Below are 27,377 nucleotides of genomic sequence, written 5' to 3'. Positions count from 1 at the left end.
GCCCAAAGTTCAAGCCCCATGACCAAAAAAAGAAAGGGAGAGAGAGAAGAAAGAAAGAGAAAGAGAAAGAAAGAAGGAAGGAAGGAAGAAAGAAAAGAAAGAAAGAAAGAAAGGAAGGAAGGAAGGAAGGAAGGAAGGAAGGAAGGAAGGAAGGAAGGAAGGAAGGAAGGAAGAAAGAACTCATAAATGTTATAGACCACGATAGACAATTTGCCCCATGAAAGTTAGAATGTGTGACTTTAACTAAGGATCACTATCCCACAATACTGTGAAATTTGGGAAATTATGTAATCACTTAATCACAATAAAGAATTTGAAAAGAAAGAAAGTACACAAACACCGTGTAGGAACCAGAGAAGTACCATAAATGACAGATAAGCCATCATGTGGCACCTGTCAGACTGGTAAAGATGAGAAAACTGCCAACTGCATGCCCATAAGAGGATAAAGAAATACGTACTTTCTGCGCTATCGGCAAAAGTCCAAACTTGAAGAGTTTGGGTGATATGCATGTCAAAATTGCATACATGTAGCCACTTAGACACAACAGTCTTTATTTACTACCACGCAAAACAACTTGGAGAGCTTTTTTTTTTCTATTAAAGTTGTGGTTAGGAGGCTACTACAAAGTGCTTAGAAGTGGACATTTTCCTTTTTTTCCCCCTTTTATGTCACTCTCATATGGCTCTGAGAAGGAAGGGATGTTATTCTTGCTCTATGGAAGAGCAGAAAATGAGGTAGGGATTAAGTAAAAAAGTTCCAACGAGAGTTAAAGTAGAAGGCACTGGGTATCAGGCCTTGAGGGAGAATTCTCACCCTGTTCCCACTTCCCAGTTGCTTGGGGTCACAGTAGAACCTGCATGCTTTTTATGAGTATGTCCCAAACTTGGCCCAGACCATAGCCATATCTCCTCACACATCTAGAGTAGAGTGTGTGTTGGGGGCAGGGGGAGGAATGTAGGGAAAAGGAACATAAGGTACATACATTTTCTCTAGTTACTAGTCTTAGGTCCAAACCTTAAAGCACAGAGCTCTGGAAAGCCAAGCTGGACAGTGTGAAGTAGCCCATTTTCCATTCCATTTGGAACCCAAATGTCCCTCTCCTCTAGCACCCAAATCCATGTCTTGCCCAAACCACCACTGGCCATATGAAAAGACAAAGGAGGCTGCCTCATATGCAACCTGCTCTTAGAGTAAACTGGGAGGAAGGAGGCCAGTTCACTAGGTTTCAGAATGGAACAGGCGCACTGGAGGTAAGGTCAGAAATGGGGTGAACCTGGGGTTCTCCCAGTCAGGTACCTGTGATCTTCTCCCTCAACAGTCAACATGCAGATAGATCCAAGTAAGACCAACAGCACTTTTCTATCCCAGCCAGGGTCCTTTTAAGGATTACAATCTAACATAAGAAAGTTCTAATAATATTGAGTTCTTCCTCCCTGGTGGGCACAACTGTAGGCCCAGGCAGAAGTTAACAAAGCTAGTACTTTCTTCTGTTGCAGCCAATGATTGTCAAATGACACTGAAGAGTCCCCCCCCCTCCTCACAGTTTGCCAATTTGAGCAAGACTGAAAGAGAAACCTGCTGATTACTGAAAGCAGCGGTGATGGGAGTCTGCCATTTGTAGAAGTCCTGGATCCTCCAGGAGTTCAGAGGACCCTCCCTGACTTTCCAGATCACCTCACCTGTTTCAGACTTGAGACTTTCATTATAATAAGAGATATCCAGGCAACCAGATTAAAGAAAAGGAGCAAATATTTTAGAGGTGACAAATGGAAAATGGCATTCATTCTGCCTCCATTTTCCTGGAGACTCTAAAGGGTAGGGACAAACTAATAGCTTCCCAAGATCCTTCATTCCAGAGCAAGGTATAAGACCATCCTGAAGAGATACTCAAATGGGTGCTGCAGTATTAGCCAATGCCCACTTGGGCTCTGTGTAAGCAATGCAGAGAAAGGATCCTGGAAGTAGGGGAGTTGTCTTTATGCTATGTCCTCTTCCAACACATGGACAGCAGGTGCCCCTCACCAAAATCAAGTGACAGGAAAGCTAAGGGACCACTCCCAGAGCATAGTACAAGCAAACATGGGTGCCACTGTCTAACCCAGGCCCCAAGCCTAAGACCACAGGCACCAGAACAGTGTGAAGTAGGAGATACTGGACACAAAGGGCCTGGGAGTAGGGTAGGGGGACAGGACAGCACCAGAGCCAAAGTCAGCTAGAAAAGTATCATTCTGCCACTAAGGAACAGGATTAGAAGTATTCAGAGTAAACAAAATCAGCACACAAATGGGGAAGGAGGAGCTGGGGCTATGTACTGAGCACAAACTCTGGATTAGGTCAGCAGCTCGCTGCAGAAGACAGGCCCTGTCTCCTGCATCCCCTGTTCCCTTTGCTCAAAGCTCCAAGGCCAGAGACCTGAGAGGGCAGGTGACAGAAGCAGTAGGATTGGCCAAGCTCCAGTAAAGAAGCTGACTTCCTGCCCTGACCAGCTCCAGGCCTGCAAAGCTGGCTTTAGGAATCCAGGCATGATTGCTACATAGGACTGTCTGAAAGGAGGAGACTGTTACAAGGGACTGGACTTTGTCATCCCTGACACCAGGAAGACCTAGGGGCCTGCCGAGTTCTCTGCTTCAATTAGGAAAAAACAAAACTCATCCACAGAGCAGACTTGAAAAGACACTGGGGAAAAATGAGTTTGGTTTCTTCTTACACCTGGCAGAGTCCAGCTCATTAAATAAGCTGGTTATATAAGGACACATGAGGTATCTCCCTGAGCCCATGGGTAGAGATGCAGCTGGGCCTCATGAGAGCCAGGAACCAGAAACTGTCGGGAAGGCCTCCAGAAAGCAAAGCAGCAACCCTCTCCACATCCCACTGGCTTTCTTACTGTGTCCCCATCTGCAGTCTACTCTCACTACTGGCCCCATGCATAACTCTGGATGGCATTTCTGAGCTTATGTGCCAGCACCTCTACTTTCCAATGCCAACAGGGATCGGATTGGCCAGTCCAAGTTGAATGTCTACTCCAACACTCCAATTCTATAGGCTCTGGCCTCAGAACTGCTGCTGGAGGATGATGCCCTGTGAGAGGCAAGGGAAGATCCCAGGATCCCAGGACAGGAAGGGTCAAGGACTAGTTCTCTATCCAAAAAAGTATTTAGACTATATTCTAGCTGTTGTTAGCACCCATCTTCTCTAGGACCATACTTTGCCACCTAGATGGATTCTGTCCCACTACTCATCAGATTGGTTTCTATTCCCTTGGCCCTCCCCTAAGGAAAGACTCCTGTCCTCTCCTGAAAAGCATATCTAACCCACACCCAAACTTTTAAGACCCAAATGGGACACTACAGGTGACACCTGGCTGTATCTTGAAGGGCCTCTCCCTGCTCTCCTCAGATGTGCTGGATTTCACAATAGCTTTTCTGGAAGCAAAAACCACCAAGGTCCCCAATACAGAGGTCTTCCTAGCTATATTTCACTAAAGATGACACGAATTCCACCTACCATCTATGTGGTACTTTCCATGTGCCAGACAGCATACATATCTCTAGATCTTACAACAATCCAGGAGATGGGTCCTATAATTACCCTCTCTTCAACATACAAATAGAGGCAGAGATAGAAGTGTCCAGGACATGCATCCTCAGATAATTAGAACTTGAACTCAGATAGCTTGATCTTTGAACTCCTGCCTCTGTGATACCAACCACTCTACCCAAGGAGGAAAGGAACACACCAAGGTTCCCAGTCAAACTCAATCAACAGATGGTACTGCACCTGAAAACCACAGATGTATGCAGCCTCCTGCCCTCAGGAATAGCCAGCCCACCTGCCCGTATAGAAGCAACAGGCTGGGCAGCAGGTCCCAGGACATCAATATGTCAGTCCATAGTGTTTGCCTGGTTGACCTCAGAGAAGCAAACATATTAACAGTGGACAGTGATAGAGAACATTTCATGGCCACTAGACCCTGCCTTTCTCCTTCTTCTCCTACAGGGTAGAGAGCATCTTGTCTTACATCCTACAATTGGTACTCAGTGTTCCACTTGTGGCTGGTCTGGCTGTCATCTCATGCACAGTTCTTCCTGGCCTGCAGTCTTGGTTGGGGCCACACATTTCCCACTTCTACGCCTCCAAGCATGGGGCCTGGAAATCATAGTCTCTTAGCTCTCAGAACAGTCCTGGCCTGAGACTCTGCCTCTTGTAGACCTATGCCTCAGTACTAAGACATCCTCCTGACCGGGGGCAGTCTGGGCCAGCTCAGCTCATACATGGGACTCCAGACATAGCCTTGATAGTTTATGCCATCTGTGCAGCCTCCCAAAGTACTTCCACATGTAGCCCCTCCTAGGTGGGCGTGGGTAGCCAGCTGGCTGTCCCATGTCCTGTTCACATTTGGTCACAGTGAATCTGGCCTTATGAGCAGGTCAAGAGGAATTCCTCTGTTGCAGTGAGTGTCGAAGCGGAGGGACATTTCATGATGGGAGGAGAGGCCTCCTTGAGCCCAGCAGATCTGGGAGTAGCCCAGAGCTTGGAGAGGCAGCTCATTCCATTCCCAGGGAATGGAATTCAAATTCCCTTCTGGAGCCATGTCATGACAGAGGCCTACATGCTAGTTATCCCAATGAGGGGAAAGGATTACATGCACAAAGTCTCCGCTAAGTGCAGAATGCTGAGCAGGCACCAGGCCAAGTGTGCCTGCAGGGGTTTAGGTCTGTCTTTTTTCCTCAGGAACCCAGAGCCAAGCAGCCCCTGTTCATGGATCAAGGCTGTGAAGGACTGTACAAGGGACACATGTAGAGGGATTAGGACTGATATCTAGGAAGCAGATATAGAGGTAAGGGACAGCTAATCATTTAGCCTGAAGGCCTGACTGCCTAACCCGGGGCTGGGGAGAAGTGCTAAGTGGAGAAGGGTGCGCTTGGCAAGGTGCCACCTTCATGTATCTTTTCAGCATAAATAATAGCTGGCAGACAATATCTGGGTGGGGAGTGTGAGGAAGCAGGTGTGCCCACAGTGTGAAGTGAAAGCAATGGCAGCCTTCTCAGCAGTGGCTACTGTGAAGGTACAAAGTCTCTGCCAAGAGCTTCCATGTCTAGCTTTCCTTTTTAGAATGCTCTGACAGATGAGCACAGACACAGGTAGAAGGACATTCCCCACAGCACTACCTGTAAAAGGGGGACACAGAAACCACCTCAGTGATTAACAGCTGAGGCACAGCTGCACAGATCCGCACATACCTGCAACAGCCAATAAACTGCCCACATCTATGATGCCACAGGGTCACCAGGAAGGAGGGAGGTGTACATTTGCTGCCCCTGAGCAGGACCTATGACCCCCAAAGGAAAGAAGGGAAAGGCACAAAACAATAGGCATAAAGTACTCCCCATTCAGTCAGGGAGTTTGCCATCATGTGCACCCCCACCGGCACTTTCACTTGTGGGTGTGGATGAGATATCTGAATGCCCAGGCTCCTGGCTGTAGTCCCTCTGAGAAAGAGCAGAGGAAGAACATAATTTTCACTTTTTACTTTACAGACTTCTTTTTTACTGTGATATCTTTATAAGCAATGTGTTAGTTCTGTAGTTTTTAGAGGAACGAGTAGGCGCCTCATGCCATTCTTGGACACAGCCTTTTTGGGCAGCCACATGGAATGGACCTTTTTCTCACTTCCCAAGCAGGCCTTAGGGCCTCTACAGGTCTGGGCAAACCACAGGGTAACAATCTTCTACTCTTACACACACACACACACACACACACACACACACACAGGTCTGGGCAAACCACAGGGTAACAATCTTCTACTTTTCCACACCACACACACACACACACACACACACACACACACACACACACACACACACACACACACACACACACACACACACACACACACACACACACACACACACACACACACACACACACACACACACACACACACACACACAGGTCTGGGCAAACCACAGGGTAACAATCTTCTACTTTTCCACACCACACACACACACACACACACACACACACACACACACACACACACACACACACACACACACACACACACACACACACACACACACACACTGTCCTTCCTTAGGGAGCTGCAAAGCTAGCTCATCATCTTTCAAAGTGGCAATCACTTCCTTGGCCTATAGAATTTTCTCCTCCAAATCAGCTTTTGGGAGGAGCTCAGTGCTCCCTGCAGCCCTAGGGGTCAATCTTGGTCTTCTGTGTGTGGAGAGTAGTACATGATTTTTATCCCAATATAGATTTGGCAACAAGTATAGTCATAAGACTTTAGTCAAGTTGTTGGCTGAAGCCACAATTTCTTGGGAAGGTTCAACTTTGGGGCAGAATCTACTTCCAAACTCTTTCTGTGTTTGTGGCAGGTCTTGATCCCTTGACACCTAGCTTTTCTTCACTGGACTACCAAGCACATGATAGCTAGATTTCCCTAGGATGACTGACAGAGTAGAGAGTCAGGAAAAGCAAGTGCTCTTTGTAGAAGAGACAGTCTTCTAAACTCATCTCATCAATGAGTTGTCTTTAACATGAATCTTATTTATACTCTGTAGCTATGAAATGAGCTAAAAACAGTGCCTCCCTTACAGGAGTATTAGAAGGACTAAATGAGATACTTGTACATGAAATGTCTGTCATAAGGTAAAAGAACTGACTTGAATTACTGTACTCCCCCCACCCCTGGCCTTTTTTGTTGTTGTTGTTGGTACTAGGGTTTGAAAGTTTAAACTCAGAGCCTTGTGCTCCCTTGGCTTGCTTACTCAGCTAGCACTCTACTACGTAGCTTCAGCCCAGCTTTTTGCTGGCTATTTTGCAGAAAAAGTCTCTTGTACTTTTATGACTGGGCTGGTTTTCTTTTGGGGGGGGTGGCGGGGGTCCAGTCGTGGGACCTGAACTCTGGGCCTGGGCGCTGTCCCTCAGCTCTTCAGCTCAAGACTAGCGCTCTACCACTTGAGCCACAGCACCACTTCTGGCTTTTTTCTTTTTGCTTATGTGGTGCTGAGGAATTGAACCCAGGGCCTCATGCATGCAAGGTAAGAGCTCTACCACTGAGCCACCTTCCCAGCCCCTGACTAGGCTGGTTTTGAACCACAATCCTCTAGACCTCAACCTCCTGAGTAGCTAGGATTACAGATGTGTCATTTCACCAGCACTTGGCTAAATTACTGCAATGATTATTGTTGTTAAGTTTCCAATTAGAGTTCCAAAGACTAAATGAAGTCAGAGGATAATTGGCATCTTAGTAAGAAAACAGGTTCTTGCTATAAAAATACAAAGGAATAAAGTTCTCCAACTCTGGATAGCAAGGCCTGCCTCAGGGCTCCTTTCCTGATCTCTGTATATTCTTGCTAATGTTTATCTCCATGGAGACACAGATGTGAAATGGAGGATGCACTAGTTATGTTTGGGTGGCAATCCAGCTAGGAGCATGACTCTCGAGCTAAACCTGGTATCTGCCTGGTCTATGGTGTTGGGTAAGTTATGTATTGGTCAAATTGTGGGATTTTTTATGCATAAAATGGAGATGAAAAAGTAACACCTATTGGTCTAGTGTATTGTATGCGCTAAGAAAGACTATAAAATCCTAGAGAAATGTGAATTTTAAGGTAACTAAGATTACACAAGTAAAGGCAATCTTTTCCCTTCTGGAAGGGAAAGATTCAGAACAATATTCAATTAATCACTCTACAAAATAATGGGGACACTTCTTGCCTTTTGTATGTCACTGAGATCATTCTAATGATTGAGAACATGTTTGAGCCTGGGGTCTGAGGGAAGATTTTCCCTACTAGTTGGATTCCAGAGAGGGTTGAGTGCTTGAGTTAGGGAAATTTGATAAGATGCTCTCCTGGGCTAAGTCCAGCACCTTGTAGCTTATAGCCATTGTGGAAGACAGGAGAGAAGGGTGTGGCCTGTGAACTGGGGCAGGCTTGCCAGAACCGAGGCTAAGGCTCTCTTGGTAACACTGACATTCCCTTGTAGATCCCTAAGCTGTGCTGCCCCCCTGGAGAAAAGAAGACGAGCTCTCTACAGGGCCAACTGGAGAACCTGGCTGGAAAGGCAGGAGGCAACCAATCAGTGATGTGGTACTCAGCAGAGGCACCAGCAACAAGGAGTGTTCCCAAGGGATCTTTGAAAACACATGGGGTAGGGAACTGAGAAAAGGCTGGATTTCTTGCATGTGGAATGACATTGTTTTTCAGCTGAACATTAAATGAAAGGACTACTCTAGACACTAGCCAACTTGAGGCCAGCTGGATAACACTGATGTGAATACTCTTAGATTTGGTCCAGGGATGGCCACCCCCATAGAAAGGGCAAGAACCCCTCAAGATGCCTATCTTAGCAACTCAGGAAGCAGAAGCCTGGCACCGGTATCATCTGCTTCATCCCTCCCTCATCCTCACTCCTTCACTTCTGCTCAGATGCATATCTGGATTCTCAAAGCCCAAGTGCAGGGTGTGCTGTGCTCATGGACAACCACCCATGGCTTTCCAAGACTCTGCTCTAATAACTGTGTGCAAAGCTCTTCCCACAGCCCAACACTTTCTGAACTACAGTGATTCACCATAGGCTTATACGTGATCCCTTAATTGCTCTTCTGTCCTCCCACCAGACCTGGATACACTCACTGAGCTGCAGCCACGATGATGGATGCAAAAAACAAATCCAATCCAGTTGTGCCCTTGCTTAAAACCCTTCCAAGGTTCCCTGCTGCCTTTGGTCAGGTCAGAACCTGAGCTCCCCACTCCCAGTGTTCAGTCCCTCCCTTCCACACCAGCTGCTTCTCACAATACCCTCCCCCTCATTCTCCATTCTCCAGCCAGATTTTCTAGCAAACATGTTTTCCCCACTTCAGGATTCTTGCATAAGCTGTCATCTCTGTCAGGGATGCTCATCTCCCTACTTCTGTACCCAGCTTTCTCCAGAAAACCCTTCCTAGGACTCCCAGATGGGGTGGGGCACCTTTTATATGCTCTTTTGCCTTTCCCTTCATAACAGTTAGCTCATATCTCCTTCCTTCTTCATGGACAGTGTTTACAGCTGGACTGTGAGCTCCAGGAGGAAGGTAGTGTGTCACAAGTATCCCTGAACATTCAGGGGGGTTTGGGGGGGGAGTGAGAGCACCTGCTATCAGACGAGGCCTGGTGCAGCTGCCCTCAGGCTCAAAACAGGAGATCTTCACTCACCTGGCTGTGCTGGGGGCTCTGGGACATTGGAGTACATTGAAAAATGCCCACTTCTCTTTGAAAGTCTTTTTAGATACCAGACAGTTCAACCTTGTATGTTTAATATTTCCAAACCTGGATTTTGTTTTAAACTTTAGAATTCTTAAAATTTTTAATTTATTTATTGTTATTTAAAGAGGGGTTATTTAAGAGGGGTTACAGTTACATAAGTCAGCTAAAGAGTAAATCTCTTTTTGAACAATGTCCTCCCTAAACTTCAGAATTTAGATTTGAAAATAAAGGCCTTGCTTTTTAAAAAGAGAAAAGATTGCTTGTTTAAAGGAATGGCTTAGGTTTTAGAAATTTCCTTCACATTTTAGAGGTCTGGGTAAATGTACCAAGAATGTCTAAATATTTTCTGCTATTCAAAACTGTCAGGATACCTAATTTTTTATTCCTTGAGAAGTCACAAATTTCTACACTGCTATGATACTTTTAGAATCACCTCTAAAGCATTTAAAATCCATCACATTCCTAATTTTATTTAGTTATTTCCTGGAAGGAATAATAAGTAGTGAAAACCAAACACCTCCTAAATCAATCTATTTAGAAAGTAAGTAGCATAGCCATTCTTCAAAGACCTTTGCCTGCTTTTGCTATCATTTCGATTGGAATTGGATGTTTTAGGGAAAAGCTATAATAAAATAAGACACAAATAGCTGGCCTATTTCCCAACAGTATCTTCACACTTAGAAGTAATTTGGAAGATACTGACCCAAAGAAACTCTTATTTTTTAAATGCAATATTTTTTCCCTGTGTTTTTTAAATTAGGCTTCACAAGGAACTCAGGACACCAAAGTGCAGCCAACTGGCCCTCTGCTAGGCAGTAAAGTAGCTGGGGTACACACCCACACAGAAGGTCAGACAACCACAAGGACTTCATGGGCATCTTCACTGGGAGGTCTAGGAACCCAGCTCGCATAGAACCTTCAAAGAGGGTTAAGAGAATCCTTACAGAAAGAAAACCCATGTTTGCCATTGGAGGTGAATACCTTCTGAAGCAGTGAGCTGAACTGTGGCATCAGCTGATCAGCTTTAAATGTCAGAGACTGACCTAAAGTTCCTCCTAAGAGTAACTCCCTCCCACTCTAGGAGGAAAAGCCTGCAGGGAGAATTTTGCCAGAGAAAAACAAATGGCTTCAGACATTTTTTCCTATATTGTACTTTCCAGGAATTATGTAACTGCTTCTCCTTAAGATAAACAAATCCATTCTGGGACAGGTTGGGTTTTCAAGAGGAATTCAAGATTGAAACCTCAAGCTGGGTTTGAGCAGGGTCTATCCATGACCATCAGACAGCAGGTGACACCCCCATCTCCACCCCAAGTTCCCTCAGGACAGATAGAGTTCTTGCTTTGTGCTTTTTTATCCAAAGTGGAACCGCACAGTTACCACCCCTCATACAGTCCTAAAAGGAAGCAGTTAAGAGTCCAAGGACCTTCTGGACTCTACTCCCTCCAAAGTATACATGTCAGGGTTGCTCTGCAATACTGAGACAAGTGTTACATTTCTTCCAAATGGGAGCAGGCAACTGTCATGAGAAAGAATAAAGGGACAGAACCACAGGCTGGGCTCACTCAGAGCCACATCAGGAAAGCCAAGCAGGAGAGTCCAGGACTCCAGGATGCTCTGTGAAGCACTTGCCAGGGAGAGGCAGCTGGGATGACGTGATCTAGGAGAAGGAGAGCTGTATCTATCCCGGCACTGAGTGGCAAGAGGCGCAAAGGCCAGGGAATGCTGACCAATGACCCTGGAAACCCAAAGTAGCACTTCTTTGTGACCCAACAACAGAGAACATCACTAAAAAAAGAAAAGGCCCGAACAGATGCCATCTACTTCAGATAATACCTGGTCACCCACAATTCACAAATGGTAGAAAACATACAGAGACAACCACATGGAGGGATAAGAAAAAATGCTCTGCACAGCAGAAACAGGAAATCAGAAGAGGTAGTGTCCAGAGTTTAGGGCTGATAGCTAGACCATCTGGACCTGGACCTGGCTTTATCATTTTCTGGTTATGTGACCCCAGGCAACCTCTCAGTGCCTGTGCTGTTGTGAACACTCAATGAGCTCGTGTTTTCAAATGCCTAACAAAATGCTAGGCACAGAGGGCAGCTCATACCTGGCAGCTCTCATGAGCATTCTTGTTAGAGAAAAGAAGCCATTGTTAACAATCCTGGATCACCTCCACTAATTCAGCCATTAGACAGAAGTGGGTATAGTGGTACACACCTATGATCACAATATTCAGGAGGCAGAGACAGAAGGATTTCAAGTTGGATACCATGCTGGGCTACATAGCAAGACTCTGTTTTTTTTTTGTTTTTTTTTTTGGGGGTCCGGTTGTGGGGCCTGAACTCTGGGCCTGGGCGCTGTCCCTCAGCTCTTCAGCTCAAGGCTAGCGCTCTACCACTTGAGCCACAGCGCCACTTCCGGCTTTTTGCTTATGTGGTGCTGAGGAATCGAACCCTGGGCCTCATGATGCAAGGCAAGCACTCTACCACTGGGCCACCTTCCCAGCCCCTCTGTTTGTTTTTTAAAGGAACAAATAAAAACATAAACAATAGATGGCAGCAAGTTATTCTCACTCTGTAACACAATCCCATCCCTTGATGGATAGCCTCTTGTAAAGTTAGGATGGACTAATTTCTCTCAACCTGAAATGGGGAACTGACAGCCATCAAGTAGAAAGACAGTGTTGTTTTGGCAAGCAAAAGAAAAGAACAAGGAGAGGGTGAGAAAGTATGAAAAAAGAAAGCACAGAATGCAATTTAGTTCAACTATACAGCATAAGAGTAAACAAATATGAAAGAGTTATCTACCATAGTAAAAGGCAAGGTCCAACTACATGCTCTTTTCAAGTATCATCCCTAAAACACAGAAACTTAAAACATTAAAATCTAAAATTCAATGAAATATAATTTATAGGATAAAAATGGAAAATAAGATAGCACACAGAAAAACTGAAATGACAATTGCAGAATAGTAGAGTATCATTGAGAATGTTATGTACCCAAACATGTAGGATGCAACAAAAGCAGCAATTACAGGAAAAAGTATAGCCTTGACTATTTTGCATATTAAAGTGAGAAGAATTACATATATTCTATACTGTATCAAATTCATATTTCAATAAATTTAAATGTCATCTATTATGAGGTATATCTTTCATGTATCGCTAAGAAAAAAGTGCTGCCAGTTAAATAATGTTAGAAGGTGTTATCATCAATTGAAAGATGCATCGTCTTTTCAGAGGTGCTAAAAAATGTGTTAGAAAAAAGAATAAAAAGACTTTACTCCCTAAAATTAATATAACCCTAAGGCCAAAACTCTAAGCAGTTTCCATTTATCAAGTTGGCAAAGAAACAAAGAAGGAAGAGAAGGAGTGAGGGAGGAGAGGCACAGTGTGCGTGTGAGAGAAAGATGATTTCATCTCTCTAATGAACATGTGAGCTGACACACCTTCCTGGAGAGCATTTTGAAAATGTACATGAAAACACACATTTGTGCACGAGTTTGGTTCTGAACCACAGTTTGAGGAAATTATCACAAGGCAAGGTAATAACAAAAGAGTTTTTGTGACAAAATTTTTACTACAAAAAGTATAGAAATAAGTTAAGTGGTCAATATTAGAAAGCAGAATCAAGTTTGACAAGTCCATCTGATGGAGTCACAGCACAGAAATGAAGATGATAACGTTAGGTGTGATGATAGAGTGAATGTGCTTTGGATCTGCACAAATGAATGGTAAGGAGCAAAATACTTCAGGTGGGATAATGAATGGGTAATATTTTTTTCTTTTCCTAATTCCTTACATTAAACCTATACAATTTTCTAACCAGCAAAATCTACCCAGAATATCATGAGCCAGGATACCAGAAAGAAGATACTTGCATATCTATGTTCACTGCTGCACTATTCACAATAGCCAAGTTATGGAAACAGCCCTGATGCCCTACAATAGATCAGTGGATCCAAAAATGGGTACCTACACACAATGTAATATTACACAGCCATTAGAAAGAATAATATTGTGTCATTTGCAGGGAAATGAATGGACCTAGCACAAATCATTTTAAGTGAGGTAAGCTAATGACACATTGTGAGAAAGACAAATGGCACATGTTTTTTCTCATGTAGAAGCTAGCTCTAAAATACACTGGGACATTCACACACAGTGAGACAATCCTTAGAGGAGGAACACAAAGGTGCAATGCCTCTGTGCCTCTGATCATATAAAATAATATTTATCAAGCCAGGAGCTAGTGGCTCACACCTGTAATCCTTACTATTCAGGAGGCTGAGATCTAAGGATCGTGGTTCAAAGCCAGCCTAGGCAGGAAAGTCCATGAGACTCTTATCTCCAATTAATCACAGAAAAAGCTGGAATTGGTGCTGTAGCTCAAGTTGTAGAGTCCTAGCCTTGAGTAAAAAGTTGCTCAAAGACAGTGCCTAGACCCAGAGTTCAAGCCCCACAACTGGCCAATAATAATAGTAATAATATTTGTCAAAATGAACTCCAGGATATGGAAACAAGAGATTTTTTTCCTTTATTGTTGTTTTTGTTTTCTTTTTTTGTCTTGTTTGTTCATATATCTGTCTTTTAGAGGGTCAGGGGAGACACAGGAATGGAGGGAACAAATGCAGCAGTACTCAGTAGAAACTATGTCGAAAATGAACTATACGACTTGTGAGTAGGGACAGGAGGGAAAAATTGGGAGAGAGTGAGGGAAGGGGTGACACTGTCTAAAAAGAAATGTACTCATTACCTGACTTATATAACTATAATCCCTCTACACATCACCTTTATAATAACAATAAAAATTTCAAAAATCAGTTGATACTAGAAGTTTACTTGTACAAATCTTATGAAACATGCAAATAGCACTCAGAGAACCAGAACACAGGTTTGCACCTGGGTTTCCATCGCTGTGACCTGTCTGGGCTATACCCTAGGAGGCTGGGGTTCACAGATCACATATATAAGATGCATAATATCCCTTGTTTCTTCCTCACAGCTGGGTTTCCAACCCAGGGAAGTATAAACAGTATGTTCCAATCCAAGAAGTCAACCAGTTGCCTCTTTACCCAATGATCCCTGCTGCTTCCTGGAAATTCCTCAACTAGAAACTGTAAAAACATCTTAATTGGCACTAAGCATGTTTCTTAAAAAAATAATAATAAGCCAATTCAAACTCTTACCTAGATAGGGAATGCTGGGCACCATCTTCAGGCTTCGAATATATTCCCGAGTCCGTTTATAATTATCTTCCTTGGACATCAGGTAGTCCAATTTCTCAAAGGTGGTCTTGTCTTTTCTATTCAAAAGCTGGAATAAGAAGAAATTATAGATCATAAGAGAGAAAAGAAATAAAGCAGAGAAGCTAAAGGGAGAGGAGAGCTGTGAGCAAAGAACAAAAAAGAAACATCTTAAAGGGTATGATGGTGGTGTGCCAATTCCTTGTATAAATCAAGATTTTAAAAGGCTGCTTCATGTGGAGATAGAAAGTTTCCTAGCCTCAGGCTTGTCATTTTTACAAATTCTCACATGGAAGGTAACCATCACATTACCTAGCCAGCCCCCCATCCCCTACAGTACTGATCTCCCTCAGGTACAGAGACTCAACCTGAGCATGGAACTCAGAGAGTGAAGCTGACAGTTCAAGGTCACCTGGAGACTATATTATAGGTATACCAGGTGTCCTTCCTTGAGTTCTACCACTTCCCCCACCCTCCATTGTGGCAGAAGGTGCCAGGACCTTTCATGTGACTCACTCCAACCTATGCTGTCTTCTTCAGAGTCCCCAGCACCTACCTATGTCATATTTCACTAGGTAGGGTATAATTTTTAAAAAAGGACAACTTTATCTTCCACAAGTAGTCATCTACTGATTGACCTAGCTAAGCACCCAGCATGAGCAGGTACCCACAGCCAGTGAGGAGAGAAGCAAGCTTCTTGGAGAGTTATCTTGCAGAGGCATAAAGTTGGTGACCTTGGAGAGAGTGTGGCTCAAGGTGTACACCAAGTCTGGGAAAGGAAGGAGTAGAATTCAAAACTCCTAGGAAGGGGCTGAGAAGGTGGCTCAGTGGTAGAGCGCTTGCCTTGCATGCATGAGGCCCTGGGTTCGATTCCTCAGCACCACATAAGCAAAAAGAAAAAAGCCGGAAGTGGCACTGTGGCTCAAGTGGTATAGCCCTAGCTTTGAGCTGAAGAGCTGAGGGACAGTGTCCAGGCCCAGAGTTCAGGCCCCATGACCGGACCCCAAAAAAAATATTAAAAAAATCCTAGGGACCAAGACTTGATGTGAAGGACTTATGTTGGTGGGAGTCCTGCATGTCCCAAGTCAAGGTCCAATACCAGAAATAGCAGCAGGTCTCCCCAAACACAATGACTTTAAGAAGGGAGTCAAGACTGGGAGGCCGGACTTGGGAGGAGGGACTAGGGTGGCCACTGGAGACCAGGGGGGCTGGCTTTGTCACACATGTGGTTGATGCTGGCAATGCCCTCAAGTCCAGCTGCCAGGGCCAGTGCTTCTGGAGTCGGTGGCTCAGGGCTAAGCCTTGACTAAGCATCCTTGACTAAACTTCATCTTGAAAAATCCCTATAGTCTGTGCAAGGACCTGGACCAACAGACTGTGGAACAGACTGTGTTCCAATGCCCACCTTGCAGCAAGGCCAAGTGGAACAATGACTGCCCAGCATTGGGGGGAACTACAGCTCCTGGGACCTGGGTTTGAGGATCCCCAGGCAGCAACACCCAGGCTGCTTTGGCCAGGCCTTGCTTAATGCCTCCATGATCTTCATGAGACAGCCATGAGATCAACCCTGAGACAGCCCAGTGTAGACAAGCAGTGATAGTCTTTCAGAGAAAAGGTAGAACAAACTGAAAGGAAGTTTTCAGTGCTGAAAACAATGGAGATCTTTTTTTTTTTCCACTTCAAAAAAAAAAAACCCAAAACACAAAAAACAGGATACATCAGAGTAGGATGCTAGCAGATGCTAGGAACAGCAGCTGCTTAACTGGCTTGTTAATTTGAGGCTGTAATTCATTACAGTAACAAATGGACAGGAAATACCATCTTGAATTAGCTGTTTGTAAACACTGTTGTAAACAACCCATCTAATCTTTACAAAGCCTAGAGGGAAAGGATCCAAGACTGTTGTCTCTACTTCAGTTTCATAATCACAAGAATTAGGTGATTTGTCTGTACATACTTGGGAAATTTGATTCAATAGAAAAATGAGATATGTTTTATAGCAATATGGTAAATGAGTAGAAACCATGGACCTAAATAAGTTGCCATCAAGAGAAGTGTCAAGAAGAGATAGAGAGGTGGCATTTGAAAGGATCACTTAAGAATGACAAAGTCACTCTGGCACCAGAGACTCATGCCTCTGAATATCCAAGATATTCAGTCAGCTGAGATCTGGAGGACTGAAGTTGGAAGCTAGCGTCGGTAGGAAAGTCCTCAAGATTCAATCATGAGCCACACCAGGATAGGAATGCAAAGTCCCTGAGTTTAAGCCCCAAAGAACAACAAATTTGCCGGGTCTTGGTGTGGCTCATTCCTGTAATCCTAGCTACTCAGGAAGCTGAGATTTGAAGACCGCCATTCAAAGCCAGTCCAGGAAGAAAAGCCCATGAGACTTATTTCCAATTAACAAGCAGGAAGCCAGAAGTAGATCTGTGGCTCAAATGGTAGAACACTAGCCTCGAACATAAAAAGTTCAAGGACAGTGCCTAGGCCCTGAGGTCAAGCCCTAGGGCTGGCACACAGACATGCATGAACACACACAGAATGACAAGAATGGCAAATTCAGCCAGGCAACAGTGGCTCACACCTGCAAATCCTAGCTATTCAATCTGCTGAGATTGGAAGGCTAGTTTGGAAGCTAGCCTGGACAGAAACTTCAGTCCTGAAGACTCAATTATCAGCTATACCAGGATATGATAACAAGGTCCCTGAATTTAAGCTCCTAAAGAATGATGAATTTGCCAGGAGCTAGTGGCTCATGCCTGTAATTCTAGCTACTCAGAAGGTTGAGATCTGAGGATTGTGCCTGGACAGGAAAGTCCATGAGACTTTGCATGAGACAAATTTACCAAATAATTCATACCCAGTGCAGAACCACTTACCTGGTGTGTACTGTCCCCCTCCCCCTTTGTGAAATTAATCAGGCCCTCACCTAAGTGTTCAGTAAGTTTTTTGTTTTGTTTTGTTTTTGGGGGGTTTCTTTTTGTGCCAATCCTGGAGCTTGAACTCAAGGCCTGGGTGCTATCCCAAAGAACTCTACCATGTGAGCTTAACTTCTGGCTTTTTTGGTAGTTAATTGGAGATGGGCATTTCACAGACCTTTCTGCCCTGGCTGGCTTCGAACTGCAATCCTTACAACTCAGCTCCCTGAGTAGATAGGAGTGTAAGTGTGAGCCTCCAGCACCCTATTAATGTGCTGACTTCTTTGCAAGCATTTACATTTGCCCAGCAATTAAACCAACCCTGATGTCCTTATCCACGCCAACTAAATCATGCCAGTATACAGTGCCTACATTTCTTTAGTTTCAGCTGGATCACTGCCCATGCCCCTGTGATGTTTAGCTCGCTTAGCTCTAGTCCAGTAACTGTACAGACAACACCGCAGAGATGCATCCTGTCACCTGTGCCCTCCCACACTCAGAAGAGCTAGATCTGGTTAACCTCATTGGTCCATTAAGTGCCTACAAATGAGAGTCAAGACAGTGGCAGACTGCTCAAGAATAATGCATGAATTGCTAGGAAACATTAAGAAACTTTCTCTCTGTTTGTTTTGCCAGTCCTGGGGCTTGAACTCAGGGCCTGGGCACTGTCCCTGAGCTTTTGTGCTCAAGACTAACACTCTACCACTTGAGCCACAGCACCACTTCTGGAGTTTTCTGTTTATGTAGTACTGAGGAACTCTATCATTAAGCCACGTCCCCACCCCACATATTTCTCATGATAGATTTGACAACTGAAAATTTCCTTTAGCAATATGAAGGAATAAACTAGGGGCAGTAAGAAATATACAGGCAACAGTAGGTCCAATCCAGGGATGATAAAGGAGATTCTGGGAAGCCCAATGAGTATCAGTCCTTAAGACAACTAACTAGTCCACAATGAATCAAGCCTGGATGGACATCTCAAAAAAAAAAAAAAAAAGGGCTGGGAAGGTGGCTCAGTGGTAGAGCACTTGCTTTGCATGCCTGAGGCCCTGGGTTCCATTCCTCAGCACCACATAAGCAAAAAGAAAAAAGCTGGAAGTGGTGCTGTGGCTCAAGTGGTAGAGCACTAGCCTTGAGCTGAAGAGCTGAGGGACAGCGCCCAGGCCCAGAGTTCAGGCCCCACGACTGGACCCAAAAAAAAAAAAAAAAAAAAGAAGACTCCCTATGGGGTATGGAGGAGGCATAAATAACAAAAAATAAAGACCATTATAAAAATTTGCATGGATATGTGTATCTAATAAACAAATGGTCAATAAGGAGAGAGAGAGAGAGAGAGAGAGAGCGAGAGAGAGAGAGCGAGAATGGTGCTAGGTATTGAAGCTAGGACCTTCTACCATGCTAGGCAAGGGCTCTACCACTACACTACATCCCTGGTCCAAGAACTATTTTTTTTTCAAGGAAATTAGAATATCCAAGAGGATGAGAAAATATTCAAGAACATGCTATAATTTATTATTTGTCTATATAGAAAAGTATATTTACTTACTCCTAACCATTAAGACACTACTCATTTAACAAAACTGATTTAACTATAGTGATGTATTTTTGAAGAAAGAAAGAGTAGTTCTAGGGACTAAACAAATCTATCACACGAAAATGTCACTAGATACTCTCTAAAGTGGATAGGGAAATTGTGGCAAATGCACATGGGTGTAAGTGTGGCAGATACCAGAAGAAGCTGCTGGGTCGCTGGCAGTGGCTGCCTCTGGGGAGGGTGGGTGGGAGAAAGTGCAGAAAGTCAGTTATTTCAGTAAGCCTTTCAGTACTTAGTGATTTTTAAAAATTAATGTGCACATATTATGCTGATAAAAAGCCTTTTGAGATTTAGTTTCTTAAATATAGAGTTTGTTTACTCAGAAAATAACAGCATTTATTTACACATGTTTTAAACTTTTACTACAAGTAGAACCACAAACTGTAAACCTCACATGAATTGAGGTCCTTTAGATTTTAGAGTTTATGGAAAGCCTCAGAAATAAGCCATCAGAACTACATATGAGAAAATAGATTACTTGCTTACCAGGAGTCAAACAGATACTAAAACCATTCATGTCAAGGAAAAGAGGTAAGGATGTGAGATTAAGAGAACCTTCAGTGCCTATGCATCACGAAGCTACTTAGTAGTCTTAGGGCCCTGAGATCTTATTCAATGGTATATGTTACTATTTTGATGTATTTTTACCTTTTTAGCATGTGTGTCTCACTTAGCAAAGAAATCCTGTGAAGAAGGTGACAGTGCTGGCCACATTCTGTACTGTCCCCTGAATATGTGTGCTTCCAACACCGAAAAAACACTCCTCAAGTATTTGTTGCATGAGAGTAATGACAAAGGCAGTGAACATGTAGAAACCCAACTCCTTGGAAATTCCTAAATAGTCTAATAATTCTTAGGCAAAAAGGAAATAAAAACCAAGATTATGGACAACTGACAAACCACCAACAATGAAAATATTTTATCACTATGTGATAAAGCAAAAATGGTGCCCAGGGCTGGGAAGGTGGCTCAGTGGTAAAGCGCTTGCCTTGCATGCATGAGGCCCTGGATTCGATTCCTCAGCACCACATAAGCAAAAAGAAAAAAAGCCAGAAGTGGCGCTGTGGCTCAAGTGGTAAAGTGCTAGCCTTGAGCTGAAGAGCTGAGGGACAGTGCCCAGGCCCAGAGTTCAGGCCCCACAACCGGACCCTCCCCCCCCAAAAAATGCTAAGAAAAAGTTCACCATTTGCAATTCATTTATAGTTAAACAGAAAGAACTATTATCAATAAAAATGAACTAAACATTAAACTCAAGAGGCTAAGAACATCAGGCTAGCAGGGAAAGGAGAATACATTGACAGGTAAAATTAGAAATTGATATGCTAAAAATCTAATTACCAAATCTATGGAAATAACTAAACCCAAGAGCTTACTATATAAAAATATCAATAAAAGAAGTTTAGGACTCTACAAAAAAGGCAAAAAGCAAAAATGTATAAGAGGCTAAGAAAAAAAACAATGGCACATGAATGTATAGCCAAAATGAATTAAACTTCAAGGTAGAAATGAAGTCCTCTTATTATTCATGTTAGCTCATTTTCTTGGTGCTACTACTCCAAAGGATACAGGAGAGAAATAAACCACCGGGTCAAAGCCAGGATGACCACAGGTCATGCTGCCAGACCTGGAAGTGGGTGCTCTGCGGGCTATTCATGACCTTCTCTTTCTGGTAAAGTAGTCCAAATCTGGAACGTTGTCTCCATGGAGAGGGAAAAAGAAAAGTTCCTCCAAACTCACTTTATGAGGACATTGGTATCTTGTTCCTTTGCCCTGAGAGAATAACATTTCCTGATATGTGGAAATATTTTCAACAATGAGCCTGTTGCTCCAAATATGTTAAAACTGGCTCAGAATTCGATTTCAATTCCAGTGTCCACAGTTGGTATGGAAAGAATTTTTAGTGCAGTCAATAATCTATGGACCAATGGATTCAGCAGGTAAGTATGGAATGGAACTGGCGCATTTTGAAAGTAATTTTTACCTCCTTGGATACCTAATATCAGTTTCTAAAAAATAAGAAAAAAAAATTATTTTATAATACATATGTATTATAAAATAATATGTATTATAAAATAATATGTATTATAAAATATGTATTATAAAATATATGTATTATAAAATAATATGTATTATAAAATAATGTATTATAAAATATGTATTATAAAATAATAAATGCAATGGAGTTGATTATATGTAATATAAGGAAGGTATGACTTTGCAATTGTGTGGTATCTGAATTAACTGCCTATTATCTTTGCTGAAGGCTGCCTTAAAGCCTATTAAGATAGAAATTAATTAGTAGAAAATGTAGCCATGTAAATAATTCCTGCCTACAGAAAAGCAAATTTTACTACATTGGGAATATTGAATTATTTTGCATTGGTTTTAAAAATTCTTTTTTTTTTTTTGTCAGTCGTGGGACTTGAACTCTGGGCCTGGGCACTGTCCCTCAGCTCTTCAGCTCAAGGCGAGCGCTCTACCACTTGAGCTACAGCGCCACTTCTGGTTTTCTGGTGGTTTATTGGAGATAGGAGTCTCACAGTCTCTCCTGCCCGGGCTGGCTTTGAACCGCGATCCTCAGATCTCAGCCTCCTGAGTAGCTAGGATTACAGGCATGAGCCACCAGCGCCCGGCTTCTAAAAGTTCTTATAACATATCTTACTTGAGTATAAAAAGCATTGCCTGTAATCCTATGCTACTTAGTAGGCTGAGAGATCTGAGGAACATGGTTTTGAAGCCAGCCCAGACAGAAAAGTCTGTGAAACTCTTATCTCCAATTAATCACCAAAAAGCTGGAAGTAGAGTTGTGGCTCAAGTAGTAGAGCACTAGCCATTAGCAAAAAAGCTCAGGGACAAGCGCCTATGCCTTGAGTTCAAGCCCAGAACTTGGACACACACACACACACACACACACACACACACACACACACACACACACACACACACACACACACACACACACACACACACACACACACACACACACACACACACACACACAGTGTAGTACTCTGGGTTCTCCTTGGAGAACCAAAGAAAACAATGTCTATGTCTTACTGGTTTGCTTATTAATTAATGAGTTAAATAAAATCATTAACAAGTATTCATTCTATATTTATGAGTCATTTTATCTTTAAAAAAAAGTATCTATGGGGCTGGGAAGGTGGCTCAGTGGTAGAGTGCTTGCCTTGCATGCATGAGGCCCTGGGTTCGATTCCTCAGCACCACATAAGCAGAAAAGGCCAGAAGTGGTGCTGTGACTCAAGTGGTAGAGTGCTAGCTTGAGCTGAAGAGCTGAGGGACAGTGCCCACGCCCAGAGTTCAAGCCCCATGACCGACAAAAAAAAAAAGTATCTAAGGGCTGGGAAGGTGGCTCAGTGGTAGAGCGCTTGCCTTGCATGCCTGAGGCCCTGGGTTTGATTCCTCAGCACCACATAAGCAAAAAGAAAAAAGCCGGAAGTGGTGCTATGGCTCAAGTGGTAGAGCGCTAGCCTTGATCTGAAGAGCTGAGGGACAGCACCCAGGCCCAGAGTTCAAGCCCCACTACCGGACCCCCCCAAAAAATGTATCTAACAGTCACACACACAAATGCATGTATCCAATCCCACACATGTATACACAACATATACTCTCATGGCATACTTTTCATCAAGTATTTCCAATAATATTTTCCCTCCTTTTCTTTTTTTTTAACATTCTCTATTAGCATATTTTAAATGAATAGTACACAGAGGTTTCATTGTAATGATTCCATGGTGTATTTGGAACAAGTTCACCTTCTCTATTATATTCCCTTAGCCCACCTTCTTCCTCTTCTTCTTCAAAGTGTCTGGTGGGTTTCATTATGATGTCTTTGTATGTGATCATTTTTTAATTTTGCCCATGACAATCTTAGGAGATATTCCCACAAGAAAACAAGAGTGGAGCTGGGACCTTGAGATTGATTCCCTAATATGCATTTTCCATGGATCCATTTGGGGACCAGAGCTGGTCTGGAGATGGATGAATGGCCAGGCACAAAATGTAAGTTACAGTTGTTCAAACTGACTGGGCAATGTTAAAGGGCTAGTCTAGCAAAGACAAAGAAGGGTCAGAGAACATCAAGAGGGTTCTAGAGGAGGAGAACAAAGTCCATTTCAGGAAGGAGCAACAAAAGAGTGAGGGAGTCCTGAAAGAGTCTTGAAAGATTTCAGTGAGCATAGATGGGGCTGGAGAGGTGCCAGAGGCCACAGAAGGCATGAGAAATGACTTCAAGGTAGGAGCACTAAGGGATGCTCTAAGGCAACAACAGTTTATAGCAAGTGTTGCTTTGAATAAAGGTAGGGGAAGGATGGGAACTTGCCTTTGGCAGTTTGGTATTGACTGGGACAGATGAATGCCATGTCATGTGACTACCATGTCCACTGCTTATTCTACTTTTCAGCTGCTTTAGCTCAACTTGAAAACAGAGTTTCAATCACAAGTCACAAAGTATGAACTGTGAATACCAATCAAAAGAGAAAGAATGAGCTGATTGTGGCCATGTTTTAATAGAAAATTCCTCCGGCCAATTCTTGCATCTCTTGTGTACATGATTTGGGGGTTCTGGACTGCTTTGTTGCTAGTGGTAGTTGATGCTCTGCTGCTCATGGCCAAAAGGTTTATGGTTTTATTTTATGTTCTGGAAGTAGGTATGACTTAGAGGAATGGCTCAAGTGGCAGAATGCCTGCTTAGCAAGTACAAGGTCTTGAGCTCAATCCTCAGTACCATCAGAGGGCAGGAAAAAAATCCACAGAAGCTTTGCTGCCATTGCCAAAATGCCTGTTATATTCCCTGTGTATTTTCAAGTATCAAGTGCATCCCAGATGCAATTGTCCCTCAAAAATCACCCACTAGGACATAACAACCCTCTCTCTCATTTAGGCTCAGTACCTTCTCTGCCTTCCCTTCTAGAAGTACTAGGCTTGAATTCAGTATGTAAGCAGGTACTATACTACTTGAGCTATGCCCTAGACCTATTTTGCTTCAGTTATTTATTTATTTATTTGCTGGTCCTGGGGCTTGAAAACTTGGCCTGGTTGCTGGCTCTGAGATTCTTTTGCTCAAGGCCAGTGTTCTATCACTTGAGCCACAGTGCCACTTCTGGCTTTTTTGAGTAGTTAATTGGAGATAAAGTATCTCACGAGTTTCCTGCCTGGGCTGGCTTTGAACCGTGATCCTCAGATCTCAGCCATCTGAGTAGCTAGGATTATAGGCATGAACCACTGGCTCTGGACTGTTATTTTTCAAAGAGGGTCTCATACTTTTCCTAAGGCTAGCCTTGAACCATGATCTTCTACCTATGCTTCCCACACAGGATTACAGAAGCATGCTACCACACAGAGCTTATTTGACGAGATGGGATGAGGCTAACTTTTGGCCAGGCTGGCCTCAGTGATTCTCCGACTACTGCCACTGGAGTAGCCAGGATTACAGTGGATTACAATGGTCAAAACTATGCTGACACAATAATCATAACACTAGAGGTGATGAATGAGTCTCAAATGGCATATTAAAAAGTGTGGCACTGGCCGGCACCCAAGCCCTGAGTTCAAGCCCCATGACCAACAACAACAACAACAAAAGTGTGGCATCACAATGGTTATAGTGGAGATCCTGCTTTGGAGGAACAATTGGGGACTCTGATCCAGCAAGGTAGGGCAGAGTGGGCACAGGGGCAAGGAGAACACTAAAATCAGCCATTATCATAATGTGGAAACCCCAGAGCTGTGTGTTTAACAGTGCTCACTCCAGCAGTAGTGCAGAACAGACTGTAAGATCAGACCAGCTGGGAGATGGCAGCAGTCCAGGTCCTACACAGAAGGGCCTCTACGTAGAGCCCATGTGACAATAGCCAAGAAGAACTGTAAATAAAAATACTGGTAATAATCATAGCAGGTAGTGCTTCTCTAGCTCTTACTAAACCTTGGGCATAGTTCTAAGCATCTTTCATATAGCTCTCTGTCTCCGGGCCCTGTATTTCTTCCAGGTGCTGGGCTCCTGGCACATAACTTCAGGTCATGAGTATTCAGATGCCACAGCATAGCACATGGGTACAGCCTGGGGCGACTAATTCTCATGGTGACTGCTTGCTTCAGGCTCTCCCTGGTTGCAGTTTCTGACTAGGTGACATCTGATGCTTAAATGCTATGGGCAGCTTAATTCCCACCCACTCCCCTGTATGTGGGGGTCTGATACTAAGACTCCCTTCCCTGGCAGGCATTCGAGCCCAGCTGCAAAGGCAGAACTACAATGGTTCCTCTTAGCTCTGCTCACTGTTGAATAGCTTTCTTTTTTTTTTTTTCAGCTCATGGTGACTTTTCCCTCTTGGTTGGTAGTATAGCTCTGCTTTGGGAGTTTTTTTGACTTGTATTTTATCCAGCATTTATTGGGTTCATGTACTAGAGCAGGAGATAAGAAAGAAGGGCCTATTCCTCATCTCCATATACCATATTGTCTGTAGAGAGAGTGTTCAGACACTCTGTCACCTTCTGGAAAACAAAGTTTGATTTCAGATGTGTCAAGTGTAAGCTGAAAACAGAGGCTGGATGGAGTAGGCACTGAAGCACAAGTCTAGGGCTCCAGAGAAAATTCAGGGATCTGACCAGATACCACAGAGGTACCCAGGTGACAGATGAAGTTCTCCAAGCTGGTATGCTCACCATGAGAAGAAAACAGAACATGAAGGCCAGGACTGAGGACCTTGTAGAAATGCCATGTCCATGGGTACAAAGGAGTCAGGAAAAGCCAGCTGCCACAACAGCAAGAGGAGAATTAAGCCTTGGGAGAGGTGTTGTTTCAGTAGGGTGATAAATAGTGCCAAACAGCACAGCAACATCCAGCCTATCTATGAGGGTGAAATGGCAGTATCCCAAAAGATGATGTTCAGCATCTGAGAAGCAGAAAAGATTGATTGGAGGCTGCTAGCATTGGATTCTTCTGGCCTCTATCCCTCAGCCTCCACATTCGGCTTATTCCCTATCTGGACCCAGGCTCACAGAACCCAGAAGCCAGCATCCCATGTGTGAAGGCAGCTGCTGCAGGATGGCAGCAGAAGCGGGAAACAGAGGCACTTCTGATGAATGACTCTGAGATTAAACGCCACATATCTGCCCCCCTCAAGTATCAGCCAAGGGTCTTAAATCTTGATGAAAGGAGTCATTCTCTGAGCTTGTGTCCCCGATATCTGGGAGTGAGAGCCTTGCTCCTAGAGCCTCCCTTCGCAGGTCAAACCCTGAAGACCAGGCCTTTTGGATACTGACCAGGATTTCTTCTATGTCAAGAATTTCGGTTTCCACTTTGCTGTTGCAAACCAGTCAAACTATCTGCACCAATTCAGTAGGAAAGAGAGAATCCCTGTGGGCACAGTGCATGCTGTCTGTGGGTTTGCATACACACATCTGCATATGTGCCCTGTGTGTGAGTGCATGCTGTGTGTATGTAGCACATGGTACACGTGCCTGTGACTGCCATAATGTGTAACTCATTCACACTCCAGAAACCTTCTGTCCCAAGGTCACTTGGCAATAAATGAGTCTCTTCTCAGGATCACTCTGTTCATAGAAGAGACTTCAGCGGCTAACCAGCTGCCAGTCCTTCCCCTTCTCAACCTCATCCCACTCAGGGCCTCTCCTGGAACCCTCCCTTCAGAACACATCCCATAGTAGTCTATTTCTGTCTGTCTCCACTACCACTCCTGCCTTAGCCAATGTTACCTTGCTCTTGGACTCTGTCTCACCTCCTAATTAATCCCCTGGTTTCCACTTATGGTCTCCACCTCTCCCAATTTGTTTTCTAAACAGTAACAGCAGTAATTAAAAACACAAAGAGCCACTGTAAACTAGCTCATGTCATCTGCTGTTCAAAGCCCATCAGTGCACTTAGAATAGAACTGACTTTATTCTCAGTCTAAGAGCCCCAGCCACACTGATCTGTGGATTCCTCAACTGTCCCAAGCTCACTCCCTGTCATGGGCCACGGCACTGGCTGTACCATCTGCCTGAAGTGCTTATCTCCACTTCCTGGCGTGGCTGCTTTCTTCCCATCATTCAGCCTCATCTTAGAGGTGCCTCCCATGAACACCAATGTAAAGCCAGCATCCAGCTGTTTTCCACCCTACATAGTCTGAGTTACTTTTACTCCTATCCTGTCATTTCTTGCTTATCATTTAATGTATTCAACCACATCTATGGATCACTTCTTGAGGCAGCCAGACCAGGCATATGTTCATCCTTCCTGAATAACATCTATCTGCCCTGGATAAAGTGAAAACCATGAGGACAGGGCGTTGGCTGCAGTCTGGGGCCTGGCACAGACGAGGCGTTTGA

The 27,377-nt window shown here is 43.8% G+C and overlaps 1 protein-coding gene across 7 annotated transcripts in view; it reads right to left on the bottom strand.

The window, feature by feature from the left end:
• Positions 1-27,377, bottom strand: part of Ralgps1 (Ral GEF with PH domain and SH3 binding motif 1) — a 247,886-nt gene that overhangs the window by 125,191 nt on the left and 95,318 nt on the right. For all 7 annotated transcript variants that reach the window (XM_070013898.1, XM_070013843.1, XM_070013853.1 and 4 more), the window contains exon 8: positions 14,460-14,586. In XM_070013898.1, coding sequence (XP_069869999.1) covers positions 14,460-14,586 — 127 coding nt within the window. The remainder of the gene's footprint in view (positions 1-14,459; positions 14,587-27,377) is intronic.

Source organism: Dipodomys merriami, unplaced genomic scaffold (genome assembly GCF_024711535.1).
Source record: "Dipodomys merriami isolate MVZ:Mamm:240054 unplaced genomic scaffold, mDipMer1.0.p SCAF_11, whole genome shotgun sequence".
Taxonomy (NCBI): domain Eukaryota; kingdom Metazoa; phylum Chordata; class Mammalia; order Rodentia; family Heteromyidae; genus Dipodomys; species Dipodomys merriami.
This window is presented reverse-complemented; position numbering and strand designations above follow the sequence as displayed.